The 18192-nt window shown below is 58.1% G+C and overlaps 1 protein-coding gene and 1 long non-coding RNA gene across 3 annotated transcripts; one reads left to right on the plus strand and one right to left on the minus strand.

The window, feature by feature from the left end:
• Positions 1–1286: 1286 nt before the first annotated feature.
• On the minus strand, positions 1287–17809 carry Exoc3l4 (exocyst complex component 3 like 4). 2 transcript variants are annotated; one of them, XM_063241309.1, is made up of 13 exons: positions 17730–17809; positions 17282–17577; positions 7826–8148; positions 6524–7202; positions 5817–5913; positions 5569–5691; positions 5225–5325; positions 4985–5065; positions 3732–3846; positions 3303–3422; positions 3067–3219; positions 2489–2610; positions 1287–1761 (listed from the first exon to the last, which is right to left on the minus strand). In XM_063241309.1, exons 3-13 carry the CDS (start codon positions 8121–8123, stop codon positions 1551–1553), a joined length of 2100 nt encoding a protein of 699 aa, XP_063097379.1. In that variant the 5' UTR covers positions 8124–8148; positions 17282–17577; positions 17730–17809; the 3' UTR covers positions 1287–1550. The 2 variants fall into 2 exon arrangements, with proteins under 2 accessions (XP_063097379.1, XP_063097380.1); XM_063241310.1 differs by lacking the exons at positions 17282–17577; positions 17730–17809 and adding an exon at positions 8329–8460.
• Positions 10455–13323, plus strand: LOC106026052 (uncharacterized). Its single transcript, XR_001199676.3, has 2 exons — positions 10455–10592; positions 10751–13323. It is a non-coding gene; the product is annotated as an uncharacterized LOC106026052 (long non-coding RNA).
• Positions 17810–18192: the final 383 nt, after the last annotated feature.

The following is an 18192-nucleotide window of genomic DNA, read 5'->3' on the forward strand; positions in this document are numbered from 1 at the left end:
TCACCTTGGCGGGTCTAGGCCAGCCAGGATCAGGGCCAGGCTGCAGGAGATCAGGAGGGGCAGGGCTGGGATTTGTCTACCCAGAAGAACCGACGGGGGCTGAGACTGGCAGGTGAGCTTGCCCTTACCCTCACCAGTGGCTCCCAGGGGTGCAGTGGGGCTGGCCAGGGTGGGAGTGGCCAGCGCGTCCCCTGCTCCTTCCTCAGATCCCTCCCCTGTGGCCAGATGTGCCCTTCTCACCCTGGAACCCATTGCGGCAACCTTGGTTTCTCTCTGGGCGCAGGACTGCTTGTCAGCGCCAGGAGTCACACTCCCCACCTGGCCCCCAGCCAGGCCTGGCGCCTGGAACTACCCAGCCTCTCCACTTCCTCTTTCCTGCCCGCCTCAGCTGCCCTGCCCAGCAGGAGCTGAGTATTTCCCTGCCCCGCTCCTGGCCTCCAGCCCTGGCACAACCACTGGCAAGAAGGCACTGCCCTGACACCTGCTACCAGAGCAGACAAAGTACCCCAGGCACTTGGCCTTTTGCTATGGGCCCATCGGGCTCCTTCTGGACCTGTATTCCAGCCTAGGTTTGAGGAGAGGTGGCCAATCTGCCTGGACACTGCCCCTCCCCACCCCACTGTCCACAGGGACAACAGGAACAAGGCTGGGGGAGCTGGCAGAGAGGCACTCCCCAATTACTTTACAGGGCAGCCTTTGGGCCTGTGCTCTGGAGGTGAAAGATCATCCAGCATCAGGACCCCGGCCACCTGCAGTCACCTGACCCACTCCTGCCAGGGCCAGGGCCAGGGTCAGGGCCAGGCTGGGAGGCGTCGGGGCCTGCACCTGGGTGCCAGCTGGGGCTTCCCTGAAGGCTCCCCCTGCACTGCCAGTGCAAACAGGCTCCCACAGCCATACCCTCAGCCCAAGCCAGAAGGAGGGTTGCAGGTACAGACCCGAGCCAAGCTGGCTTTGCCAGCTAAGGGTCTCCCCCAACAAGCTCCCTGGTGCCACCCACTGCGGGAACCCAACAGCTCTCATTGCTGGGAAGTCCCTCCCTTGTGCAACCCAAATACCTCAAGCTGCAGAACAGGCCTTGGCTCTCCTTGCCCCTCTGGCCTGAGCAGTGGGCATGAGCCAGAGGAGCACGGACCCAGGGTCCCAGGATGGAGGCCAGTTCTTCCGGGGGCCTCCCCAACTTGGGCTGCCCCGTCTCTCACGGGCAAAGCAGGTGGCAGAGGCCTCCTTCAGGTGCACCCAGGCCTCCCACCGGCAGCCAACTTGACCTGCCCTTCAGTAGGGAGGCACCAGTTTAATTGATATTTATTTTTAGAATAAACACTATCCTGCACTCTCAGCCGTAGGTGGTGGGAACTGCAAAGCAGGAGACCCTTCCTGGCAGGCAGGATGGGGGGCAGCCGCCCTGTGCCTCCTGGAATTCCTCAGATATCTCCATCCTCCTCCACTCCCTCTTCTGAGGACTCCAGGCTGCAGAGTTGGGTGCAAGACCCCCACTGACTTCAGGGCTCCTCGCCTGGGGTACAGGCCTCAGGGAGGGCGGCAGGGCCCCCTCAGTTTGGGGAGCAGCAGAGGCAGGTGATCAGCACATTCATGGAGACAGCAGGCACCATTATCTCCTCAAAGAGCACGAGCTTGCGGGTGGGGCCCACGCTCCCAGCCCGGGCTCCGGCCCCCAGCAGGCCTTGCGAGTGCTGCAGTAGGTGCTGGTTCCGACGGCGGCCCAGTCTGCGCAGTGCCAGGATGGCCAGCACGTGTTTCTGCCTGTGGAGAGGAGGGGCGCACTGCAGAGTATCCCCGACACGCCACCCTCTGATTCTGGGAAGTGTGAGTCATGCTGTACTCCCGTAACCGCGTCAGGGAGGCCGGCACAGAGGGGCCAGCGGTGCTCCAGAGGCGGCAGCAGAGTAGCGTGGACCCTGCACTGCAGCAAAGGTGGCAGGGCCTAAAGGCACAGGCCGCAGGGAAGGAACAGGCGCACAGGTACCAGGGAGTCCCGGGTGGTAGGGTCGCATCAAGCTGGGGACCCTTGGTGCCTCTGATCCACACCAGGGCGACCACCGGCCCCGAGGACTGGGGCCATGAACTTTCCCTGGGGGTAGCAGGCCAGGGAAGGGACTGGGCCCGGGGCTTTCTGTCACCTCCCCATTCTGGAATGTCCAAGCCCTGGGAGGCTGAACTGGGATTTCCATGGGCTCTGATGACTCACAGTGCCCCTCCCACCCCAGGATCAAAGCCTCTGGCCTCCCAAACGAGGTAGGACTTGCTGTTGGACTGGGGGGGGGGGTCACACCTGCTCCCCCACTTCAGGGAGAGCATGCCCCCCCAGGAGGGGCTGATGAAGAATGGTTCAGAATATGTGGGGGCTATGGTCCATGGTCCATGCAGGGTGGAGCCACATCTGACCCCCCCACCCCTCCTCCACTCTGCCCACCCAGTCCTGGGGCACTTCTCTCTTCAGGCGCTCGGTGGGGCACAGGGCGCTGCAGACCTGATGTCGGGGAAGCTCCGGATGAGCGTCTCCAGGTGACACTTGATGTCATCTTTGTACCTCTCACCCAGGATCTCAGCCACGCACGGGACAGCCTGGTTCAGCCACTTGGCTTCAGAGCCCTAGGGAGACACGGAGACTCGGAGGGTGCGGAGCACACCCCCCCCCCTGCTCCAGGGCCAGCACTGGTGGCCTCTGTCCTTGTGTTGTGCAGATCGGGTGGCAGATCAGGTTGCCCAGACCTGAGCTGGAAGTGTGCCAGGACTCGCACTTCCAGTGGAGGCCGGTGGCCCAGACCAGGGCTGGGTGTGGAGGGGCCCCCCAGGGCTGGCCAGCAGATGGGTCCGCATCCCTCTGTCCCTCCTGTGAGCCCCACAACTATGCCAATGCCTGCAAGTGCACCTCTACCTGGCTCGCCCCTACTGAGCCTCTCCGGGTGGATAGCAAGGGCAGAATTAGGGCACAGTCACTGACCCCCAGGCCACTACTCCCTTCTCTCCAGGCAGAGTAGAATTGAGAAAGGGGGCACTAGTCCAGGGCACAAGTGAGGGCTCAGGGGCACCAGACACTGCTCCTACCAAGTCCTGGAAAGTTTCACTGATGGCCTGGGCGTCCTCGTTCATCCTCTCGGACCCACGCAAGCGCTCCTCACCCCGGAAGTGCTTCCTCGGCCTCAGCACCTGCGCCAGGTACTCTCGGACCACGAACCGGTGCACCTCCTCCAGTGTCTCCTGGACAGGTGGGGTCAAGGTCGTGGCTGGGGTCAAAGACTAAACCCTTGGCACCACTGGCTCTGAACCCTTTCCTGCCATACCTGTGCCACGGGTGGGGTCACAAGTGTGAGGTGGTGTGCAAAGGCCTTCACCTTGTCCAGGAGGGGGCACAGCTTGTCCTGGGACAGCCAGTCGTTGGTGTACACAGACCTGAAGAGTGGCTGGGATGGGGCGTGGGAGTGAGCCCAGGGCACCCTCTGCCCCCACTGGGTCCCTGGTGCTGTCCCCTCCGAATTCAGGACACCTGGAGGAGCGCTGTGAGGGGCCCGGGGCCACCATCCCTGGCTTGGGTCCTGGCAGTGGAACTGCAGTGGGGAGGCAGGTGCTTCTGAAACACCCCTGCTCTGCTGGGACGTCTGGCTCCCCACCCACCCCGAAACACATGGCCCTGAAATGGGCCCTGGGCTTCAGGGACAGAAGGCGCCTGCTGGGCACGGCAAGCAGGAAAGGAAGCTTTGTCCTGCACTCACTTGCATATCTCGCTGCAAGCCCTGGAGCAAGTGCTTCTGGAAGCTGCTGACAGCCACTACCAGGGGCTTCTCCACCTCCTCCAGGGACCCCGGGAACCTGGCCAGAAGACTGGTCCTGGTGAAGGGCCCAGGTGAGACATTAGGTGCACACCGAGGAGCAAGTCCCTGAGCAAAGCCTAGCACAAAGCCCTGCAGGCTGGGCGTTTAGCAGCTCCACTCACTTACACTACCATGTGAGAGGCAGCCCTGGACTGCAGTGTAGTGAGAGCAGAGCCAAGTGAGGGGTGACAATAAGCAGCCTGGGAGCAGTCACAGAGGGGAGGTCATTGGGGTGGTGGTAACCCGGCTCCCTCTGGCTGCTCTGGGACACCCCTCCATCCTTTTTGGGGACAGGACAGTGCAGCGTGGCCATCTCCACACAGAGCCTCCGTTAGCTCTCTCCCTGCCCTCTAAGGTGACAATGACCCCATTTCACGGTGAGGAAGCCGAGGCCAGACTTGGGACACAGCATGGTATGCGGAGGCCCTGTTGTGGCCCCTTCAGTCCCTGGCACAATGCAGCAGGTCACTGGAGGTGCTTGGGAGTCAGGCATTTGCTGGGTCTTGGCTGGGGGTCACTTCCGCCCTGGCCCCTGCATTCCTGCAGGGCCTAGGGGGTAGAGGGTCGGTCCCAGGTGTCACAAGGGCAGAGAGGGACTGAGACAAAGTGCTTCGTGCAGGCACACAGCTGAACACCAGGCGGCGCTGGGATCGGAGCCCAGCGTGGCACAGAGCGGGAATTCCCTCCCGGCAGCCGGCGCATCTGCAGAGGGCGACACTGAGGCTGTGCTGTGGCGGACCCCACGGCCTGCACCGCGCAGCTAGAGTGTAGGTCGGCTCCCGACCACAGAAGGAAAAAGCCTGGCTGGGAAGAAGGGAGGAAGAAGACCGAGCCCAGGGATGAGGCCACGGCCTCCCTCCGCCTGCGACAGCCGGGGACCAGCTGCACTGCGCTGAGGAAGGGAGTTGTGCCAGGAGTTGGACAGGGAGGGCACGGCTCCTGGCAGCGTCAGGACGGGCCACACTAGGGAGGGGACCAGCGCTGCGTCCACTGGGTTCAGGCTTCTCTCTCCATTAGCACAGAATGAGCCCCTGGTCCACGCGCGCGCTCCGCCTCCGCCTCCGCCTCCGCCTCCGCCTCCGCCTCCGCCTCCGCCTCCGCCCTGGTTTCCGGGGCTCGCACGCCCCCTGCTGGCAACGCGGCGCAGGACCCACCTGAGCTCCTCGCAGGAGTTGATGTAGGCACCCAAGTGGGGCTCACTTGCCACCCCCGACTCCAGCAAAGCCTTCTCAAACCTGGGCAGGGCATGCAGAGCCTCGGACTGGGCTCCCTCGGATTCCACCCAGACTCCAGGCCGCGCCCTGAGGGCCCCACATCTGCGGGTATAGCACTCAGAGCCCTGGGGGGTGCACACCTCCCATCCCCATTCTAATTCCCCAGAGATGCACGCGCACCTGGGCACAAAGAGGCAGAGCTGCTGCGCGCAGAGCCTCAGGGTGGTGGCCTCGAGCTTGGCAGAGATGGCGCTGGACGCCTTCACATGCTCCACCACCAGCTGGGGGCGACACCACAGCTCAGTGCTGGGAGGGAAACGGGGGAAGGTAGGGGGATCCCGCCCACCCCGCTCTGCCGCAGGTCTTAGCTCTAGCTTTCAGCTGCCTCAGCCCATGAGTCGCCTCCTTGCACTCAGGCCCGCCAGCCTTGCCAGGTCCAGGCATCCTGCGGGTCCCTGGCTCTTCCAGCTCCCAGGAGAGGCCGCTAGAACCGGGTGTGATCGCTCGGGGTTCCTGCCACGCACCATGTGGATGTCTGTGGACAGGGTTGCGTGGTATTGGCCCTGCAGCACCTCAGGGTCCTCGGCCTCTGCCCAGCGTCTCTGCTCCAGCTGCAGGATGCAGTCGAGGCAGCCTGAGATCTTGCTCTAGGGAAGCACGGATGGCCCAGTGAGGCCTCCCGGGAGGGACAGGACCAACCTGCCCAGGTCAGGCCGCAGGGTAGGCCTCCCCAGCGCAGCGCCCCACGCCTCCCTGCAGGACCCGGCCCCACCTCCAGGGCGTGGGCGCAGTCCCTTTCCAGCTGTGCCTGCGCCTCAGGTGCTAGAACTGGGGGCAGCTCCAGTTCTGAGACATCCAGGAAGTCCGGGCTGGAAGGAGGGGGAGGGTGCTGAGGGGCCAGGCAAGCACAGCTGCACCTCCTACCCCACGTCCATTCACACCCTGGCCCAGCCCTAGGACTCTGGGCCTACACCACCCTGAAGCTTCTGACCACCAGCTCTTCCTGCACAGCCCGCTGAAGGGGCTGTCCAGACCGCCCGGCCAGCCTGCCTGTAAGCACCCAGGCCTGGTGCAAGCCCCAAACACCACACAGTTCCCCTACTTAGGGAGCCCACGCCTGCCTGTGGGCCCAGGCCATTCATCCTGGAGGCAGTGGGCCTCTGTCACAGCGCAGAGTGTAGGCAGCAGCCCCCAACAGCCGTGCCCACCAGAGGGGAAGTGGGTGAGTCCCAGGGGGTCCTGCCCCGGGAGGTGGCCTCTTAATGCTGGCGTGGGCCTCTGCTGCTCTGGGAACCCGCCCGTGCTGGGCCCTTGGGAAAACCTGGGGTGGGAACACATCAAGGCTAACAGACGGTAAGCGGGTCAAAGTCCCTAGAGAGGCCGGGGAGAAAGCTGCACTCTGCTCCAGGAGCGAGTTCCCAAGGCCCGGGGTGGGCAGTGCAAGCCGCTCTTAGTGCTTGGGCCCGCCTCAGGCCTCACCTGCCATAGACGTTGGTGACCCAGTCCAGCAGGAGGTAGAGCTGCTCATAGCCTCGGGCCTTGGGCACAAGCTCCTGCAGGCGCTGGGCCACCTCACTGTGGAAGGCACGCAGGTAGGTCTCCCACGCAGGGAAGCCGGCGGCTGCATACGCGGGCTGTACCTCCCGGTGCACCTTCTGCAGGTCGCGTCGAACCACACCACCGAGGTCGGTCAGAAGCTGGGCCAAGCCGGGCACGCCTTCTGCGGCCCCAGGGGTGGCAATCTCGCCTGTGGTGCCTTCGCCTGTACTCTTGGCAGCCTGTCGCACGCGCTCCTGCGCGCTCTGTAGCACGGCGTCCTCCCAGTGCTTGCGCCAGTGGCGCGGGACGCGCACGTAGTCGCCTCCAGAGGGCGGTTCCGAGTGGGCCTCCTCCTCCGCGCGCACCATGAGGGCCAGCTCAGTCAGCTTGGCGGCGGGCACGCCCTCGGGGCCCAGGGTCTCGCGCACAATGGCGCGCATCTCATCAGCCAGACGGTCGTAGTGCAGGGACACGTCCATGGCGCGCCGCGCAAAGCCTGTGGGGTCCTGAACGGCGCTAGAGGTCTTCTCAGCCACCAGCCGCGTCTCCAGGTCTCGCAGGTGCTCGAACGCTGCCATCAGGTGCTGTTCAGCGATGAGGTCGGCCACGGGTTTGCCCTCTGTAGAGGCCGGGAGAACAGGGACAGTGGGAGGCGCCCACCTCCCGGACCCTGGGCCTGGCCCGGACGCCCTAAGATCAAAGAAGCCTCCAAGAGTCAGAAGCAGGGACCAACCAAAACCCTGCAGAAAGGGCACTTTGGTTTGGCCCTCCCCACCCCCTCGCACCACTCCCCTCCATCCCCACCCCCACCCCCACCCCACCGAGCTGCTCCTGTGGCCTCCTGTACAGCCCTGATTGCATATTTAATTGGGTCAGAGCTCAGGCCAGGCGGGTGGGCACGTCCTGCAGTGCCAGGCCTCCGCCTGCTTGCTTGCTGCCCAGGGTCAACACTTCCTGCTACCCTTCTCTCTCTCTCTCTGCTATTTCCACACCCCAGGCCCTCAACTTCTACAGCGGTGGAGATCTAGGTTCAAACCCCAGCCTTAGACTCACAAGTCACTTCACCTCCCTGAGCCCCACTTTCCTCATGGGGGGGGGCGGGGCTCGCTAAGATGCTGTAAGAACTGAAGTTCGATTGTGCAGGGAAAAGGGTGTGGGAGAGCTGGGAAGCGTGGGCTCAGTTGCTGCCCGCTCTGGCCTCGTCCGCACCCCCGCCACAAGCGTGGTCCCCTGAGCCCTCACCTGTCTGCAGTGATGTCTGCTGGCTGGCACCACAACGGCCCATGACTACAGAGGGCTCCTCTGACACAGCAGGGACCTGGCACTGGCCCACAGCTGGGCGCTGGTCTACCACCCGCCGCAAGGACTGGAACAGGGAGCTCCAGCGCCGGCCTGGGTCCTTCTTGATCTCTTGGGAGTGCCTCCTTGGGTTCTCCCAGGAAAAGGCCTGCCGCACCCACCGAGTGCCCCCAACTGGCGATGCTCGCTCCCCATGCTCCTGGGGGCTTTGGGACTCTGGTCCAGGGGTCACCTTCAGCATCGACAGCAGCTCAGCAACAGGAGACCTGCGGGTGAGAAGGAGGCTGGAAAAGCCTGGAGGGCACCCTGGTTCCACTGAGCAGACAGGGGCCCCGGGACCTCAGCCAGACCCAAGGGCTGGTCAGGAGAGGCTTCCTGGCTGTGGCACCCTCCTGAGCTATCAGAAAGGAAGCATCAGAGGAGGCACCATGCCCTGGCCAGAGCACCTGGGCTGGGCTGCAGGGGGGCGCTGGGAGGTGAGTTCTTCTTCCTTCAAGGAGCTTGCGCTGATAACACCCTCATAGAGAGTTTCCCCAAGTGCCAGACCTGACTTCACACAGGACTGGAGGGAAGAGCTGCACTGTGGGTTCTGGGGCCCAGCTCTACCCACAGCCTAACGACAAGGGCAAGGCTCAGTGACCACATCCGGGCTTCTCAGTGCTAAAACACCCAGCCCTCCCTCCAGAAGCCCCTTTCCTGCCCTCCGGAACCCCCAGCTCACCGCTTCCCCAAAAGGCCGACTGCTTCTGTAGGAGAGCAGGGACGCTGTGGAGCCCACCTTTGCCCTGGTGTTGCCCTGCTCTGACCACAGCCCTCAGTAGCCCAAGGGAAGGCAGTAGGAGGAGGCTCGGTCTATATTTAACTGGGGCTGAGGGGCTTCCTGTGTTGCTCCTTCTTGAACCCCCTGCTCTCCTGGCTTCCGTGGTGGAGACTGCAGCCAGGGACCAAGGTGTGGGAGCCACTGGAGCCTGGCTGCTTGCTTTCCTGGTTTTGCTAAGGTGGGGCAGGAAGGAGGAGGGGACTTCCAGCCCCTCGACCTCCTGCGCACTGCACTTTGCAAACTGGGTTGAGTGGGGAAAGGCACTGACTAGCAAGGGCTCACTTTACACTTGGAGAAACTGAGGCCAAAAGAAGGGTCAGACCCGCTGCAGTCACAGATGAAGCAGCGGCAGGACCCCCAGCTCCTCTGTGGCTCTGTGGCTCCCCACCACAGGACCCCTGTACAAAGCCCAGGTGCCAGACCCCAGGGTCGTGGAGCAAGTTGTCCCCACCAGCCTCGGTTCCCTGAGACAGACAGGGGCCAGTCACCTACACCCCTCCTAGGTTGTCTTTGGATCTGGCTGGCCAGTCTTCCTCAGGCTCTGGAGACCCCTGCGTGGCTGGGAGGAGACCCCACCAGGGAGCCTTACCCAGTGATTGATAGGGCTTTATCAGCCCCGCCCCCATCACGGGTCATTGTCCTGCCCTGGCCAGGGCTCAGGGACGCTGCCTGGCTCAGGCCTGACACACATGTAAGGGGGCTGCCTGGATGGCCTCCCCGGGATACAGTCAGGGTCACAAGGGCCACCCATTTCAGACCCCCTGGGCTAACTGAGGCTCTTCCTAACCCCTCAACCCCCATCCCTTGAGGACACTGGGAGTCCATAAAATAGCTTAGCTGAGAAGGTAAAGAGCAGGAACTTGATCTTAAAATGAAGAAACAGACCATTCAAATAATGCTAAATTTCACATTTTAAAAGAGAAAAACAGCGCCTAGCTGTGAAACGGGCCACTGTCCTTCCAGGTGATGTGACGCCTTTGCCAAATCCTCTCCAAACACAAACATTCTCAGTGCCAGGAAACGTGCACCTCTCTCTCCTGAGTGCTCACACTCTTTGTGCACTTTTAAGTTTTTTCTTAGAGCCAGATGTGGTAGTGCACACCTGTAATCCCAGGGCTTGGTAGGCTGATGCAGCCTGGGCTACGGAAAAGCTCAAGGCCAGCCTGACCTACACAGTTTTGGGGAGCAGCTAAAACTGGAGATTGATCACGTGTGGGGCTGGAGCAAGGCTGGTCTCAAGAACACAGAACACCTGAGACAAGCGCCGTGGTAGCTGCTAGGTGAAGAGGTTTACAGGTGACGCTCGACCTCCTGCGTGTGTGAGTAAACATGTTGCAGCCATGGGAGCTTTGGCTCCCCTCTTTCCCTCCCTCCCTTCCTCCTTCCTTCCCATCAGGCCTCGATTTTCTGTTTTCCCACTCTTGTCCTTTTCTTCTGTCCCACCATCCTCGCCCTGGGAACGTGGAGAGCATTTGGTGCCTGAGCAGGGACCCAGGGAACGAGGGAACTCACTGGAGAGCAGGTAAGAGGAGACCCCTAGCTGGGCGCACACCAAGAGGGGGACAGCTCCCGAGGAGCCGAAGAGAGGCGCAGTGATTTTATCTCGGACATTAAGAACAGACCAGACTTGTTCAGGTACAGATTCCCGTACCGGACCTGGATCGGGAGGGTCTCGGTGTTCGTGCTCCTGTTGAGAGGGCCACGGAGGATTCTGCTCGGAGCACAATTTTAAAGCTAAGTCCAGACAGGAAAGAGACAATAAGGCGGCAGCCCCGGGATAGAGCCCAAAGCCTCGAGCTTTGCTGAATCGGATGGGGAAGGAACGGCGGGGCAAAACCACCTTTCCTCACTACACGTGTTTCACTGGCATCAATTTCACAGCTGCTTGAGGTAAAACTGATAACAGTGGGGCTGGGGATTTAGCTCAGCGGCATAAGCGCCTGCCTTGCAAGCAGTCAGTCATGAGTTCGATCCCCGGTACCGATATAAAGGAAAAAGACAAAAAAAAAAAAAAAAAAACAAACTGATAACAGTAACTGCACCGCCAGGCCCAGCTTCTCCTCCTCAGCTCAGAGAACCCGAGTTGCAGCACAGGTTGAAACTGGCACCTGTCAAGGAGCAATGTCATCCTCTCGTTCTCCCTGGCACCTGGTGTTAAAAGAAGCCAGACAGGCGGGAGTCCACGGAAGGATCTGAACATGTCTGCCCTGTTGCTGAAACCCAAATCCCTGATGATCAGGGACAAGCCACACGTCTTCGTGAAGCCATGCCTTTTAAGACCCTAAAAGAGTTCAAACAAGCGACTGCTCCCTATGGACCGCAGCCCCCTTTACCTTACGTTCAATAGAACTTACAGCACAGCGGGTTAGGACCCCAAAGGGTTGGAAGAGAATAAAGTGTGTTTAAGCAGGGGCGTTATATACTGTGGAAGGAAAATGTTTTGAATTGTGCATGAATCAGGCCATTTGCAGTGCTGCTCACAACACAGCCAGTACAGAAGACATGTTAGCCAGAGAAGGTGCTTTTGCTGTCACAAATAATCAAGTTACTTTTTGGTACTGGGAATTGAACTCACGACCTTGTGCTTGCCAGGCAGGCACTTATGCTGCCGAGCTATATCCACGGTCCTTAAATGACTTTTAAGCTACAAAGATATGAACAAATTAAAATACCTGCCATAAGGGCGGTAGGTAACTTCCTTCAAAGGAAGGATCTGACCTCCATTCTGGAGTCCCGATGAAACTTCTCAGGATTTTGTGGCACACCTACAGCAGGCTGGTGAGAGGATTACCAACAGCTCTGAGGCTGACAAAGTAATTGTTCAACTCTTGGCCTTTGAAAGTGCAAGCGTGTAAAGGGGGCTTTAGGAGTCGGGGAAAGTCAGTCGGGCAGCGCTGTCTGCGATGACCCAGGTCTGTGCAGACGTGGGCCCCTCACAGGGGCCCTAGCAGAGCTGGCACTCGGGCTGTTCGTCCATGGCCCAGAGGAAAGGGAGGGGACAAGGTTGCTTCTGTCAGCTGTGGGACTGGGGGACATTTTTCCCAAAATTGCTCTGCTGCAACCAGGCAGGACAACACAGCCACTATCCATCCCTTCAGGAACCCTTCTAGGAGCTGTACAATGCATAGACGAGGTAAATCGGGCAAGAGATGCAGTTCAAAATGGATGTGGACGGCTGGCCCATTCCAGGAAACTCCCAGTAGGGCTGCTGTGCCCCCACCAAACAGTGGGGCGCTTTCCCTAACGCCTCACCAGCCCCACCCTCCACCGCCAGCACATTTCTGAGCCCTGGCAAGTGATAAAAGACAGCAGAGGCTTAGACCTCATCCCCGCTCCAGATTCATACCAACTCTGCATTGGGACCCCAGGCTGCTCCTCCTGGAGTCTGTGGACCTTTCCCTCAGGGAACAGTGGGGCTCCGGCTAGGCCACAGTGGTTTTACTTTAAAGGCCTCCAGTTTTGCCTGGTGTCCCTGATGCTGATTATACAGAATACAGGTTAGGGATCGAGCTGTCCAACACTGCAGTCACCCCAGTATCTCATATTGCTCAACTGGTCATTCTTCTTTTGACAAAAATGTAAAATCTATAAATAAGGACAGGGGATCCAAGGGCTTTGGGTCTTTGGATGCTTATTGGGTTCAACAGATTAAACAGGATCATCCCAAGGTGGAACTGATTATTGAAGGAAAATCGTTTAAAGGCTTGAGACAGGCACAGAGGGTCCAGTCACTGCCTAAGGCCAGTGGCCCACAGCATGGCCCCTGGAGGTGGCAACTACAAATCTACAGGGGGCGGGCAGTGTTTCTCAGCCTAGCAGAAGTGCTAGATTGTTAACCCCAGGGATGCAGAAGGTCATTCTGGACATTTTTTGCCTTATGTCCTCCTGTACGTATACAGGTACTTATAAGTATACTGGTCACTCTATGGGGTCGTGACGTATCACAGGGTATAGTTGTACTCTTTGGTGACCCATCAGATGCTACAGCTAGGTTTCCTTCCCACCCAAGAGCTTGGTGAAACCAAGCAGGGAAGCAGAGGACCTCTTCCAGTTCTCACTTAGCAGTATATGCTATTAACTTTTTAAATCTTGCTGGGGATGGGGCTACAGCAGCTGAAAGACAATTCGATCAGGTAAAGGAAATAAGTAAGAAGTGTCCTTCAGAAAGACCTTTCCTGAGGGACAATGGAAGGGACCTAGCCAGTGCTAATTTTTGGGTGGAGGCTTTGCTTGTGTCTTTCCAGAAAACGCTGTGTGGCCTGGGTGCAGAGTGTGCTGTCCAACTGCGTCGTGGGCCCAGACCCAGAGAAAGAGTGGGTCCCTCCTGCTGTCGAGAAGCTGATGCTCCGTCCCATGGCGGTGATGCCTTGGGGACTGTGCCACAGCTGATAGACAAAGATGGAACCAGACCTGACCCGGGACCAGTTAAAGAAACTGACCCAAGATGCCCAGGAGATGTAGTCAGAAATGGGAAAAGAGGATCTGAGTGGGTGACAGAGTGCAGAGAGACAGCTGAGCTGGAGGATGCATAAAAAAGGGACATGAAAATTGCCAGTATTAAGACAAATTAAGATATAAAATTGTATATTATTTACAGATAAAAGGTTTTGTTACTTCCAAATTTTCTAATAAGAGATTTCTGCTAATTGACCTACAAAAAATTTTGACTAGTCTATTTGTAATTAAAAACTTCTAAAATTATAAAAGGATTACTATAATTTAATTTGGCCAAAAATATATTTGAGTGCACTCAGGTATTGTAAGCAGATTGTTTTTTTTTGTATCAGGGATCGAACTGACAGCCTTGTGCTTGCCAAGTGGGGCTTGTGCTAAGCTGTATCTCCAGCCCAGCAGGTTGCCTGTAAATGTTGTTTGCTCATTGGTCCCATCTGTGAGGACCTTTATTTATTTTTTAATTTGAACTCAACAATTTTTTTGTTTTCTTTTGTATTTTTGGATTATTTGTTCATAATTTAATGTGGTTTATAGATTTCAAAGGTGTGTTTTCACCTGAGTTACCAGCTGGTCAATGTATCAGAATTGGTTTTCTCATAGGTCATCAGAAATTTGTTAAGGTAACTACATGGAGACTGAGAAGATCATTAGTCATGACTCCTGTCAGTGAATAAAGGAGCAGCTGCCTAGGAGAAATTTTCCCAGCCTTTGTTCATTAATAGGAAGCCCCAGTGATCCCCAGAGCTTAGTGGGAGACACCCCAATAAATGTTACTAAAGTATATTATCGTGATATTTTAACATTGGTCATTGTCAAAACATTAATTTTTAGTCATTTGGTATTTTTTTTTTTACCGGTACCAGGGATCGAACTCATGACTGCCTGCTTATGCCACTGAGGTGCAGGTGCTTATGCCACTGAGCTAAATCCCCAGCCCAAAAGATTAATTTTTTAAAAAATAAGACAATTTATAGATATTTTCAAATTTATAGATATTGTGGTACAAGAGTAAATATAAAACACATATAGTGTTCATATGGCTGTGACTTGATTTTTGTTAATTTCATGTGTATTAAATTTATTCATGTCTCCAGATGTACAGGTCTTCCAAAATGTAAAACAGGGATTGCTTAGGATAATAGACCTTTTCTTTCAGATCCACACATTTGCCTTTCTTTTGTGCTCTAATTAATTGTGATAGGAGGTTCATGTCAACCAGAATGAGGTCACCAGTCAGTAATAACAATGAAAATCAATATGGTGTATATAGATGGGCTAGGAGGACAGCCAGGATTTTGGCCCCAGCCCTCAGAGGACCCAGGACATGAGGGAACCTTTTCAGTGACATCCTGCAACTCTGGTGAGTTTTACAAACTCCTGACCAAGGAGCCTGCAGGATCCGAGAGGATAAATGTCTGCAGGGCGCAGTGTGCCTAAGGAGACTCACTGAGAGAGGAGGGTCCCCAAGGTTTCACAGAAAGCAACCTGGGCAAGCAATGACCGGACTCATCCAGACAGCTGGCACTGACTGAAGCACTAGAGATGGTGTACAGGGCTCCAAGGTAAATTCTGAGAAGATTCAACTGACCTTGATAATTCAAGCATTTATAACACAGGTCTCACCTTAATTTTGTCTTAATCATCCAGCAGGAAAGTGTGACCACAAAGGTTTAAAACAGTTGTCAACTACACTAGTAACTGTTCACTGTTCTGGGATAACGCAAGATTAAATTGCTATATATAGGGATTTAAAATCTTGAACTGGGAATCTTTAGCCTAAATCAAACAAGTTCATCTAGAATGGAAAGGATTTGAGAAGAAGGTCTTCTACAGAGTCCCCTAAACACAGCTCCTCCAACCTCGACTAGCTACCCATCACTTACAACTATAAAACCGAAACGGGGGAGATGGGAGCAGCTGAAGCTGGAGATCACTCATGCGCAGGGCTGGAGCAAGTCTGGTCTCAAGAACACAGAACACCTGAGGCAAGTCATGGGCGTGCTGCTCTACTGCCCGAGGCCAGCCATGTGGATGAGCTCTTAGGCGAAGGGTTCACGTGATATCCGACCTCCTGAGCATACAGGAATGCACTGTAGCCATAGGGTCCCTCCCTCCCCCTCCCTCTTCCCCCTCCCCCTCCCTCCCTTCTTTACTTCCAATCAAGGCAGAGGCTCCGTATGGCCACGGCTGTCTGTATTCTGGCTTTCCTTCTTTTTTCTCCACCCCCCACCATCCTCCCCCTGGGAACATGGAGAGCTGCGTGGAACCCAGCACATAGTGAGTCCCTGTCTCAGAAACCCAAATAGCTCTGCCTATAGAAATCAGTGAACTCTGGCTTATTGTGGGTGCAGCATCCACTCTGAGAAGCTCCTAGGGCCCTGTCCAGTGACAGGCCTGCTCGGTGGCAGGAAGGTCACATTTAGTACCTCCTGTGTACTCTGAACCAAGTTTTCCAGACATCAGCAGTGGGGGTCAGGTGTCCTGCCTCATGGATAGGGAAGCTGAGGCAGGAGGGGCAGGGTTTGCCTCAGTCCTGCTCAGTGTCGGGGGTGGGGTCCCGTGCCTCAGCACTGGGGCCCAGGGTGCTATGCCCCTGCACCTGCTCCAAACACCTACTGCCCCTGCTGTTCACAAGTCCCAAGACCGGCATTCACAGCCCCTCCAGATTGACTTTCCACCAGCTTTCACTGTGGGGGCTCCAACGATCTGCACCCCAACCCTCACGGGCCATCCGACCTGCACAGCACCTCCAGCTCCCCCTGCTGGCTTCAGCCCCATGACCTCCATCTCTGCTCCCATATGTGACTGGGCTGTAGGATTCACTGCTGAACACCTCCCTGGGGTCCTCAGGGATGTGCCTGTGGCTGTCCCTGTGGAGATCTGGCCTCTGCTGTGGTCTGTGCCTCCCCCCACTCCCGAGCACAGTCAGGAGCAGTGCACTGTCCCGCATGAGCAATGCCCTCAGCCCCTGGCTGGCTGCTTGCCGAACTCGTGCCCCCAGCCTCCTCTGTGGGTCCCCAGCCAGGCTGCCCCTCCGCTGGCACCGGTAGGGCATCTCTGTCTCTTTCTGTCCTCTGCTTCGTGGACCTGGGAGCAGCGAGGCAGCAGCCCCACAATGGGTCTCAGTGCCACACATGCCCACAGTACTGTAGACCCCAGCAGCCTGCGTCCTGGGCCCTGGCCCCACTCTGTCCAGGCTGGACCACCGCAGTGCTGCAGGCCAGCCACAGAAGAGGGACGGTCACACTGAAACACTGTCCTTGGAAACTCCCACCCTGGCTGCCCTGGCTGTGGTCGAGAAGTCAAGTCGGGGTGTCACCCTACCCCCTGCAGCCTGCATCTGTACCCGCTGCTCATAGAGCCCCCTGCTGCAGCATTTACCCTCCTCCTGGTCTTCCGGGCACGCCCCTACCCGGCCTGACACGGGGCCATTAGCCCATCAGCCCTCCCCCAAAATCAGGAGTAGCAATCCCAGCCCTCTAGGAGGCTGAAGCAGGAGGATCAAAAGTTTAAACTGGGGCTGGGGATTTAGCTCAGCGGCATAAGCAACTGCCTTGCAAGTGTGTGGTCGTGAGTTCCATCCCTGGTACCGATAAAAATGAAAAAGACAAAAAAAAAAAAAAAGTTTAAACTGAGCTGGGGCAACTTCCTGACTGCGTGAAACCCTGTGTCCAAATGAAAAGTACAAAAACAGCCAGGGCCACAGCTGAGTGTGAAGGCCTGGGCTGGATCTCCCCCAGTCAGCCTGCATGTCCCCCAGGGACCCCTGGGCAGGCTGCACCACGCTGAGCTCCCTGCTGCTGCCCACCACCACCCGCTCCCAGCTCACCTGCCCCTCTCCAGTGACGCCATCTCCAGTGAGCAGGCAGGGAGGCCCTGCTGGATCCTGCAACTGCCCTACACACTTTCCCTGCGAGCTAGACCCTGGCTCCTAAAGTAAGGACAAGGACAAGGACAAGGACAAGGACTCACTGCCACTCTTTAGCGTTCTCCTGGAAGAGCTAAGGCAACCAGGTAGAGATTAACAGGCGGTCTCTTGGCACCCCCAGAAGTGCAGCCCCGTTTCCTTGACGTTCCAGGCCCCTTGCTCCCCCTCACCTGCTCCTGGCCTGGGCCACACTCACCTTTGCACAAGCCGCTGCCCCGGCCCTCGGAGGCCTCACTCTCAGCTGCCACCTCCCTGCAGGCTCAGGAGCAGCTCCTCCCAGTCCAGTCCACACCTGCTGTGGCCCCAGTCCCAGCCCAGGGCACTTTCTTCGTCACAGGACCCAGCCGGGAGCCAGGCCAGTAGGTGACAGGTGCTGGAGGAGGACACCCCGACCCCCGACGGGGCTGAGGCTGCACGCGTGTGCCTTCCGCGTCCACGGTGCCTGTGTCCCCAGTGCCTGAACGGCCGTGCGGGACCGTTCTAGGAAGCCACCTGCAGAGATGGAATAGTCTCAGTCCTTGGAGGCCTCCCCTGCTGTCCTCACACCTGTGCTCCAGTCCCACCTGCCCGACGCATCTGCTGGGTGGGCAGACCCAGCCCTGGCACAGCGCGCCAGCTGAGCGGGGCGAGCCAGGCACACAGACCTCCGAGGAGCCCAGGCGCTGCTCCCTCTGCCGCCACCGCCGCAGTCAGTGGCCCAGCTGGGACTTCCCAGCGAGCAGTCCGCCCCGCCCCACCCCGCCCCGAGGCCTTTCGCTTTCGGAAAAGTCCTGGCACAGACTCAACCAAACTTCGACCCCTGGAGCTCTGCCCACAGTGTCAAGGGGGACCGTGGCGAGCAGTTTGGAGGACAGCCCTGAGGTTGTTGGCAGAGGGTGACAAACGTCCAGCCTCGCCTCTTACAGGAGGCAGAGCCCCGCAGGTCTCCTCTCTCCAGGGAAGGGGCACCAAGGAGCTTATCCATCCGCTGAGTGGGCCCTGGGTGAGGCGGTTCCCAGGGATGCCCAGGGGACGGCTGGAGCCACCCACTGCACCCGAGGACTTTGGGAGCCGGAAAAGGGGAGACAGCGACACTCGGGAGAGAGGAGCGACCTTGCTGCCTGAAGG

Source organism: Cavia porcellus, unplaced genomic scaffold (genome assembly GCF_034190915.1).
Source record: "Cavia porcellus strain 051 isolate PalLab524CR breed Dunkin Hartley unplaced genomic scaffold, mCavPor4.1 scaffold_31, whole genome shotgun sequence".
In the NCBI taxonomy this organism is placed as follows: Eukaryota; Metazoa; Chordata; class Mammalia; order Rodentia; family Caviidae; genus Cavia; species Cavia porcellus.

Bases quoted from the DNA above. Each gene is read 5' to 3' on its own strand.
- Exoc3l4 (XM_063241309.1), bottom strand. From the start codon at position 8,123: ATGCTGAAGGTGACCCCTGGACCAGAGTCCCAAAGCCCCCAGGAGCAT. The intron at 5,326-5,568 runs GTGCGTGGCAGG...TGTCGCCCCCAG, and splicing joins TGTCCACAGACATCCACATG to CTGGTGGTGGAGCATGTGAA. The intron at 3,847-4,984 runs GTGGGTCCTGCG...GCCCTTCACCAG, and splicing joins AACTCCTGCGAGGAGCTCAG to GACCAGTCTTCTGGCCAGGT.